The 10,859-nt window shown below is 37.4% G+C and overlaps 1 protein-coding gene across 1 annotated transcript; it reads right to left on the reverse strand.

Moving 5' to 3' along the window:
- Window positions 1-2,564: 2,564 nt before the first annotated feature.
- LOC129760575 (uncharacterized) lies at window positions 2,565-10,503 on the reverse strand (the record flags this gene model as incomplete). The annotated part of the gene is made up of 2 exons (XM_055758230.1): window positions 2,565-6,890; window positions 10,266-10,503. Coding segments are annotated over 2 exons (3,351 nt in total), but the record flags the coding sequence as incomplete, so codon positions are not given.
- Between the last annotated feature and the right edge of the window lie 356 nt (window positions 10,504-10,859).

Genomic DNA, 10,859 nt, shown 5'->3' on the forward strand with positions numbered 1-10,859 from the left:
ACGGAAAATAAATGCGCCCAGAAGCCGTTACGCCAGTTAAACGTCACACCGGTTACACCCAAACAAATGTGAATACAGCCCTGCGTTGGATAGCATGTTTCTGGTGCTGTTCTCTAGTGGAGAGTAGTTGAAACAAATTTGAATTGGAAACAGCGTGGGGTGACTTGCATCAAAAGTTAATTTGAAAATTAACTTTTTTTAAAAAATAATGTATCAAATTATCAATTTACGAAAAAAAAAATAAATTTTTTTATGTTCTAGATATGCAATAGATTAAACTAAATTAAGTTAAGTAATATGCATTAAAAAACGACTAATAAAAAATAGAGCAAATCTTTGTTGTGCTAAACAGGCATCTAACTTTGTACGGCTATGAAAAAAGATGTATTTTATTGTACAGTGGTTTGTAGGAGTTCATTATTTTTGATCATTAGAATATTTCTTTTACATCATATATTTATATTTTTATTTAATAAAATTTCTCTGATCATTTTTAACCCAGTTTTTATTAAATTTAGGAAAGTCGAACTTTTTCAGATTTGTGTACATATTATAAATTTTACTCATTGGTATTGCATTCTAGTTTTCTAGCTTCTAGTGACATCTCGCGGATAATAGAAAAACTAGTCATCCCTTGAAAAGCATCGGCGGGGACTTTAAGGCAAATTAGACGTTACATGTTATATTTGTTGATTTTGGAGATGACTGGTTAATGGTTGAGCTTTTTTGCCGCAAATAGTCTTATTCCACGGTTTGAAGACGATTTTTTCATTGTAAAAGTTATTGAAGGTGTTCGGTAGTTGAGTTTGTTGGAATTGTGAAAGTTAATGCTCAACGATGGTCAATCAAAAAAGGAAAGGAATACAATGGAGTTTATCCAGCTTTTTTTTTTAAACTTGATGGAGTAGGCTAAACAGGGGCGTGTCAGGGGTAAGTCAAAAAATTTTTTACCATCCATATAGAGAATATATTCTATGTAGGATATATCCAAGTTCGAAAAATTTCCTCCCGGAACCCAAGGAATATTAAAGAAGGTAGTGTCGAGGAAGCCCTGCTTTAGTATTAGTACACATTGCGACGTCACAATCACGAAAAATCTGTTAATTAACTAGGAAATTTACCTTTTTCGTTGATAATTTGAAGAATTTGCTGGAAATGTTCCACTTTTAAAACCTGTTATTCTAGAAGGATTCTTGCTATTCAAGATTGGTAAGAAAAAAGGTGGATTTTCGAGTAATTCTTGTATGAAATAGACCATCGAAGTTCGAAAAAATGGTGGATTTTCCCTACTCAAATTTGCAAAACTTTAAAATTATGTCAAAGTCTTCCCTGAAAATGATCAAGTCAGCGCAGTTTAAGATCCTTATTACAAAAAAGTTATTAAAAACAAACTTTTATATAAAACTACAATTATTTATTCACATTTTAGTAAATCGAGTTAACAATAATCAATTGATGTTAATTGTTCTACATAAGAACTGAATATGGTAAACCGATTGGATAAAAATCATGACAATCAGTTGAACACTCAATAACTACCAGCTAGACCTTTTTAAAGTAGATTTTATCTTCGTTTTTGAACGTTTTAGCTTCAAGATGACATTGCGTTCATTATTAAAATGAGAAAAAAACATAATGCAATCTTCAAACGACCAAAAAATTTCATAACAGTGAAATAGAGGTCTTACAACACAATTAAAATGAAATTGGAATTCATTTTCGTTCTAAAACATGTTTTTCTTTGAAATTTCTGCCATTCGCAAATAAATTTTCGATACATTCGTTTTTGTGACATCACAAAAAAAATCCAATATGGCTCTCGACGCTACCTTATTTAAATATTCCTTGCCCGGAACCTGGGTAATCATTGAAATTTTTTGAATTTAAAAATTGATACGATGTTGTGAATTTTCATTCCAGATCCCGAGAAATTGCCGTTCGACTTTTTCTATAATTTTTAGATTGTTTAAAACCATATTAGTTTCTTCTACAAAAAAGGACTCTAGCTTCTGTCAAACTAGTATTTTAATCATCTTTCATGATTCTACTTCGTTTCTATAAATTTGCCAAAATGCGAATTCAGATTTAAATTAAACAATCAATTATTTTTCAAAATGATCTCGCTAAGAATTGGTCGAAAAAAACTAAAAACAGGAATAAAACGTTCCAGTGGGCTTTTGATCATATCATTGATCATATTTTTGAAGTTTTCATTAGAAATTTATAGTTTCGGGTCAATCAAAATCGGGATCACATGAACCATATGAAATTTTATAATTCACGTGTTCCCGATTTTGATTGAGCTTAAGCCTTCAAGTTCTAAGGGAAACATGAAAAAATGAGATCAAAAGCCCGCAGGAAAGTTTTACCTGTGGCTCCAGAGAGTGACGCCTAAATTAATTTGTTAAATGTGCCCTCTGAACTTCAAAGGATGTTCCTCAATCAATCATGAATGGAGTCTTTTATAAAAGGTAAGTAAAATAAAACCCAAAAAGGGCAGGCACCTTAAGGATTGATATTTTCCACCGAAATAAAAAACAGTTTCGTTTATTTTTTTTATGATGAAAAATTATACATTTAATTCTGACTACAATCTTTCTGAATGGATTTTTCAACTCCGATGGAACTCATCTTTGATCAGTACATGTTTTTGTATCCCAAAATTGATTTCAGAGCACTATTCATTCTTACAGTTTTACATGAATAAAAATCTATGATTTCTACTATTACACATAGGAATAACATAAGTTTGTCAACAGCTCGTTTCTAAAGTACTATTTATCATTGGATTTCGGATTCGTATCTGTAAAGATCCCGATTTAAGATTTGCGATTTTTCTCGGACTAACACAATGATAACCTCTTTTCAAAGATTATCATTGTTTTAGAGATAAGTTTGATCTTTTAGAAATTTGAACCAGTCGTGATTCAGTGTGGTATGAATATATTTAAAGATCTGTTACGATAATGACAGTTCTAGCTTTCTTCCCCAAATTCAGAGCCACATACATCACTATCTCAAGGGATCTTTTTCTGTGTTTTTTTTTTGTAATTTCGCTCATAATTGTTCATTTCTGTTCTGCACCTCAACGTAATACCCAGCAATTGATTGACGTCCTTTCGGCGATTTTCATAGGGAAGTCCATCTTGAAGGGCGATTTCTAAATGTGAATATGGTATTTAAAAACTAACAACGTCATTCACCCGTGATGGAAATTTTGCTTTTTTTGTGAAATCGTCATCTGCCATTCAATATGATTTATGGATTTTATTGTGGTATACATTTTGTCAATTGTATATTGGTTATTGCAGTGTTTGTGGAACATAATTGTTGTAAACGCGATTAAGAGCAATAAAAATGTGGATTGCACGATTTTCTATTTCAAGTTTTCCTGGTTTAGCTGTGTATAGCTGGTAGGTGATTGTTGCGATTTCCGTTTGGTTAATGCAGCCGGTTCATTTATAAGTGTTCCCAGTTCAAGGTACACTCATAGATGTCTATTGTTTGTCTTAAGAACTATTGCGCCTATCGAGTGGCAGATGACGTTTTCTCTGCATCAGTTTTTGGGCTTCATATGTCACGATTTCTCTCAAGTTACCTATTTATTCAGTAGAACGATTTTTTATCGGTAAGAAATACTGCTCGAATTGTTAAATATGTATGTTGATCGAATGGGATATTTACACATGTACATATTTAACCTAAACAGATAGGTAGTTATTTTATTGTTGTGCTGAGGTTTTCCAAACTTATCAGACATTCATGGTGTTGGAGCTTTTATCCCTTCAACAAAATATTCAAGTTTTTATTTTTTCTGACCAAAATTTTCGAAATTTTTTCAGATAACGAAAGATTTTCTTGATCCAGCGCTGCTTTGATAGGGAATTTACATAAATCATTTTTTGTATTAGTGGCGGCGCCGTTATCCAGTAATGTTTGGACGCTTCTATGGTTGCCACATTCTCCTGCCGTATGTAAAGACGTTTTGCCATTTAAATCTTGACAAGATTTCAATAAAATTTGTATGACCTCGGTATTCCCCGTAACACAGGCATAGTGGAGCGCTGGTCGTTTATACAAATCTAATTGGTTTACGTTGACTTGAAGGCTACTATCATTGGCGATCATGTACTTCAGTACATAACCTCTTCCGAATTTGGCAGCCAACGGGTAAACATTTCTGTAGTCTCCATAACTTAGCATCAGCTCAACGAGTTCTTCCATCGCATCGTCACAATACTGCAAAAATAAACCTAAACAGCTGTGAACAATCTTTTCGCTGAGAAGATCGTTATTCTTCAGGAAGATCAATGTCTCATAGTCGTAATTGAAGAACAACCACCAATACTGACCAAGACTGTTGCTGTACCACCTGGCCCCAGCATTGGTCAGCGTTTTGATCATCTCAAAGTTCCCCAGCGCACAGGCCACTTCAAGGGGACTTCTTCCTTCACCGTCGCATTGGTTGATATCGTTGCACTGATCCAGAAGGAGATTAACCAGTTCGGTATTACCAGATTTGATCGCGTAATGGAGGATCTCTGTGTTCGAATCCGAGTTAACGTCGTAATCCGGGTGTGCTTCCAAAAAACTGACAAACAGTTGGCCGTGATTGTAGGCCAAAGATATTGAGTCGATGCCTTCGTAACCGAATTTTAAGACCACTTTTTCGAAAATATCTTCATCCTTACTCAACGCAGCTAAGTAGTAGCATAAATCTATCCGTTTTTCAGGGTCGGCTAACAGGTTTGTAAGCTGCTTAAGTCCTGGAGTCGTAGCTAACTCATCCGTCAGAAACATAATCTGCCTGAGCAACTCACTGGTGTATCCCAACTCTAAGTCCAGAATTTGATCGAGCACAAGATCACTTTTACACCGCGTCAAATTTTCTAGAAGGCCACGTCTCGCATGATCTCGACCGATCACATATTTGATATCCTTTATCTTTTCGACTAGCTCGTCACCGTCCAGCTCATGGAGTCCATCGAAAAACTGTACTTGACTTGCAACAACATCCAAACGCTCCCGAAAATCCCAATTGTGACGCTTGTAGATTTCTGTGATGATATTTTTGGACAACTTTATGACACTAAGAGCGTTTTGAGCCATCGTTTTAGCGTTTATAGTGGGAATAAGAACCTCGTAGACGATATTCCCATTAAGGAGATAGTTTTTGAGATTCAGACCGGTTAGAACGGGACAAACGGAGCTGAGACTCTTTGAATTGTTAGGAAGTTTCGAGGCTAGCGCACAGGTTACTTCCGCCATGATCATTTCGAGAGCTATCAAATCTATCTGGTTCATCGGAAGTAGAGTCATTCCTTCATTGAAGAACAACCTCTGCAGTTCGAAGATTTTTTCTCCCACGACTTCACAATCACATTTCTGAGAATCAGATGAAACGGGTGTAGAAGAATACGTGCTCGAGAATAAATGTTCTATCTCTTCTGGTGAGGGAATAACGGGCCTCTGATCAAATCTCCCCACATTGTTGTCCATAGCATCAAACATTCTTATGATCATCATAGCTGAACGATGCAGTACATTTTCGTTACTAATTTCCTTAAAATCTTGCAACAAAACCGACGAGAGATGTGTTCTCAATTGAACCAAAAACGGTTGATGGATTTTGTGGTCCAGCTGAAATACGCGCAAATGCGATCGAAACATGTGCCGCAGCTTATCGTAGCTTTCGTTCGCTTTAATCTTCGATATGATATTGTCCATCAAAACCATTGAGCTGTTGAACTGATCATGAAGATTCCCATAGCTGTTTATCTCCTTACCAAGTAGGGTTTTAATATAGATTAGTTTTTCAGCTACATCGAAAACGCCAGCAGCCTGCAGCTCTTCAACTGCTTCCGTTAGATAGGAGTTAGTTTCCAAAAGTAGGAAAGGAGCGAACTCGAGGTTTTTCCCCAATTTTTTCGTTCTACTTTGTGCCAAATAATCATAAAAAGATTTGATCTCAGCCAGACACTGACTGTTGCATAAACGGTTCATCAGGATTTTGATCGCTCTTATTTGCTGAAGATTTTGAACGTGTACCAACAGATTACGGATAATCTTCAGATTGCGATGAAATTCAACGATGATTTCCAGAAGTTTTTCGTTCGAGCTTTGTCGCTTTTCATTGCAGTGAAGCAGATGCTGCCTCACATTTGTGTGGCTCAGGAAAAAATGTGGAAATAAAATGTTTAGAAAAGTCCGCAACACTTTTCCTAAAATAGGAGTTTTTCGACATGTTTTAATGGTCAGTTCCATAACTTGAATAACCCTTTTTATAGCTAGGACATCCACTTCTTCTCGGGGGTTAAATTTTCTGTCTACGATCAAATTTACATATTTCAGGGCACGATTAACAGAATACACCTCATAAAGCTGTTCATAAGTTTTGTTGAGGTTTCGAAACACTTTCCTATTTTTGTAAGATATTTTCCGTAACTGATACATCTTATGGGCCTGAGCTTCTAACTTTTTTTCAACACACTCGGATTCTTCCAAAATACGTTCTGTCTGAATTTTTCTCAACCGACTGAGCAACTGTTCATTAGAGAGATGAGCATATGAACGGTTTCGTTTACTCCAAACCTGCTGAAGTCTATGTTGGTAACCTGTTTTGTCGGTTCCACTTTCGGTGGCAATATAGTAACAAATCTGCAGTTCACGATTCATCTTGTTTGTCCATCGAACTTCCGGTGATCTGCTTGATACTTTGATATCCAGAGGGTACGTTTCAGATGGTGGTGTTAGGTGGTTAACAGGCATAGTGAGAATTTTTACCAATTCAGTGGAAGTTGCCTCGAGAAATTCCAGTATACGTCGTTTGTCTATCATCAATTTGAAAATGTCGTAGTCAGGAGATTTTTTCCAGATTTGAAGGAAGATTCCTGGAAAAGAAAAAAAAAAGAATGAAATTAAATTAGGATAACAATACATATGTGTAGGATACAGATGAGACAAGGAAAAGAGAGAAAACCAACAGTTCATGATATCTCAAATAGGCATCACTGACTGACGGACAAAGAATATGGGTTGATTGAAAAAAAACGGACTACTTTGATTGTAGGTGAAACGCGTGGACATAAAGCTTAGTTCTTTTAGAAATGGGACAGTTACGAATGCCTGTATCTAAAAAACCATTCGGTTGAACGAAATACTTTCTATGAAGAAAAATAAGGTAATGTTATGATCTTTCATGAAAAAATTTGAAAAAAAAATATTTACCGTTTTTTGTTAAAGAAATTTCTACTTTATTCTTGCTTTCTCCCATTGGCCGGCGCACACTTTTTTCAGTCATGGTATTGATCAGTTTCTCCAACTTACACTTCGAAAAATCTATATTTTAGGTGGCTTCACCCTCCTTCTTCAATTTCTGATACTTTTTGGTCCAATACTTCTCTGGAAACTGGAAACTGGAAGCATTTTAGTAAATACAGTTGTTTCGAAATGAACAAATTTGATTATTTTTGACCACATTTTTGAACGTTTTTTTTCGGTACCGGTTTTACAGCTTAAGAGCTTTGGAACTATCAAAAAATGGTTGTTTGAGGCTGGATTTCAATGAGTCATCACTAGGCAACACTTTCAGCTTATCGGAGAAAATTGTTTTGGACATTTCAGCGATCTACCCTTAATTTTTCGTTTATTGAAAATTAAAAATGCTGGTATGAGACTTGACTTCCTTTATGATCCTTAACCGTTGTTGCCGATCATGTGCTTCTCTCCAATGCTTGATTTGAACTTTGTGGACATTATTGACAGTGTTTGCATACTTATCCACCACAAGAACTCAGTAATTCTTTGAATAATCAACGGTTTTGTCAGCTATCAATTTGATAATGACGTATTTTCAAGGAAACTGTGCAAAATTATTTTTTTCTTTTTTTCTTGCATCTTACATATCTCAAAAACGCGTAAATTTTAAATTTTGAAAAAAATAGGTCGGATAGTACTTTTTACAGGCAACAAAATGCTGTCAAAATTTTCAATATCAAATAACTAGTTAACGAGCTATTAGCAAATGAAAGTGTCCCATTTCTAAAAGAACTAAGCTTTATTGCCTTTAAAAAAACAGCTATCGTGCTTCATGGCCATTCTAAATTCAGGTTTTGTAGTGAGAAGATCACGGAGCGAAGGAAAAGCAGCAACTTGAAGAGATAGCATGGAGGACCAGCCCTAAGTTTATGACAATATGTAGAATTAAGAATAAAAAAGTAGGCTAGTTTTCATGGGAATTACGCTGATAGGAATAACATCTGAAAAGTAATTAGGAACTAAATTTTATTTTCGCTAAACTTCAAATCCCTTCAGTATATCTCGATTACTTCGACTCCGAAACTCCTCCCTAATCCAAGATCCCGATCAAATTTTCCTGGTCCGGTCTGGTGAATCCGTTGGCTGCTGCCTGGTTGATCATAGTGCTTCCTGAACAGTTTTCGCCAAACCCATCAGCGACATTTAAAAAACTTAAGCTAGCTTACATTATCTACTCACGGGTCCGTTTCCTACCATAGTTTACAAACTTTACATCCCAAACGCACAACAGTCATATCACAGCTATCGGACGGCACAGATTTATCACAGCTGAATATCACGGGAATATCTGGCAACACTGTCCGGTTGCTCTGCTAAACGGGCACGCACCACTTCCGGTTAGATCCAAACTGAGGTAATCTGTCGGCGTCAGAAATTCCGTTTTCAAAAACGAGACTTGAAAAAAGCCAGAAGTGGCACAAAAACGTGTCCCGAAAAAAAGAACTCAGTTCTCCAAAAACGACCCCAATTGGGGCCGGCTTTCCTCCGCAATTTATCGTCTGTCGAATGGACATCTCGGAGGCCACTGGCCTAGGCTTCTTTTGTTGTTTTTGCTGTTGCTGAGTGTTTCTTTCCGTCTTCTATTTCTCGCTCTTGACGCTGCGGTTATCTTCGGTTTTACTCGGCTTGCTTCTTGACCCCCTTGGATTTTGTCGTCGCGATTGAACCGTATACCTTGGCTATCCGTTTTGTAAATACCAATGTATTTTGCTGTTCCTCAAAACAATTTCAGCCTGGTCTCACCATTACGCGATGCCGCTACAAGCATTCGTTCTGCGATGGCTCTGGTTCCACGATGCAGACGAATGGCGGGATGCTTTTGCCGACGAAACTATCGCGAAATGCAATGGCGAACACAACCGCTAAAACGTTTTCGAAGATGCTTTTTTTCTTTTCGTCTTTCCTTGTTTACGTTTTTGTTTTTTTTTTTTTCCTGGGATTTTAACGCCTGGACGTTATTCATCCCCTTTCCTGCTATGTCTGTCTAGTGCGTCTAGTGTTGCCAGTGTTGTAGATCTGTTTCTTGTTGTTGATTTCTTTTATCTTATATCTCTCCGAACAATTTGGTTTTTCGTAAGAAGCGTATCATTTTCTCTTCGTCTTCAGGATCATTTGAGAGTGCTTCCCGAAGGTTTTGAGCCAATCCACAGACCGACCGGACCTGGTGATATATCGGGCACTGAGTGATGATGTGTTTGATGGTTACGGGAACTTTGCAAGTGTGACATTCGGGAGGATCATCGTTACCCATAAGGTGACCGTGTGTCAGTCTGGTGTGACCTATGCGTAGCCGCATAAGTACTCTCCGTTCCAGAAATGTGTTTCGATCAGTCCATGCCAGAGTGCAGTTTTTTACTTCTCTTAGTTTGTTCTCAGGGCAGGTATTCCAACGATGTGCCCATAGTAGTTACGTTTTTGTCCCGCGTGTTGGTTTGACGTTTACACTCTAAACTCTAAACATCCATTCTTTGGTTTACTGTTAACTGCAATGGTAGGGCACACTCCGAACTAAATAGCTACACGAACTTAATTATAATGCTACAATTTGGCAAAATTGGCTCACCATGTTCACTGCATACAAAATATCGGTTCTTGTTGCCTGAGAAAGATGTAGAAGACTATCTGCTGCATCCTTATATGGATTATTTTTCAATTCGTCTCTCTCCTCAGGTATGCTTGGTGCATCGAGTTGTCCAGTTTCTCGCCTGACTCGAATGGTGTGCTTGCTGGATGACAATCTATCATTTTAAACCGAATGAAAACATTTTTAATGAGTGTTTCCTAATCCATAGAAGTTTCTTCTGCACCCACACCGCGATTGATCCGAATTCTGAGACAGTAGTTGGTGATACCCAAATGCTTCATCGCTCACACAGAAACCACTTCAAGTGCTGTTTTTCCCGATCATCGTTGGTAAAGATTAGTAAATCGTCGACATATATAGTAACGAAAAGCATCTTCCCTTCCGTGGCCTGGTAGTAAAGCCATTGTATCCACCTTCGATTGAGTCAATCCTAATTCTTGTAACGCCTGGTCCAACTGGTTATTTCTGACTCTACTGGACTGCTTGAAACCATACATCAACTTGCGAAGACTGCAAACTTTCCGTCGATTGCCGGCGAAACCTTTGGGTTGCTCCACAAACAGCATCTCGTTCTTCAGCTCGTCTTGCAAAAATGCCGTAAACTGAAAATTTTAAGGTGATGGAAAATTTTACAGAAACATGAGGGTCAAAGAAAAGGAAGAACATAAGCCGAAAATATCATGAATTTCTCGAAAAAGATACAACGGTCCACCGACAGGACTTGAAGCCGCAATATCCGCTTCAGTACAACGGCGCGTTAGCCAATTACACCACGATGTTCACCGTGGTGTAATTGGCTAACGCGCCGTTGTACCGAATCGGAGAAAGCGGGTGTACTCCATGTTCTTGCCTCCTATTGCCTCCTATCCGATGGAAGGTCGAGCAGTTGACCGATGTAGCTTGGCTTGTGTATTTTGCTCCTCATGAAGTCGGACCTCAGGACCTTTCAGCCTTTAGC

Source organism: Uranotaenia lowii, unplaced genomic scaffold (genome assembly GCF_029784155.1).
Source record: "Uranotaenia lowii strain MFRU-FL unplaced genomic scaffold, ASM2978415v1 HiC_scaffold_665, whole genome shotgun sequence".
Classification (NCBI taxonomy): Eukaryota; Metazoa; Arthropoda; class Insecta; order Diptera; family Culicidae; genus Uranotaenia; species Uranotaenia lowii.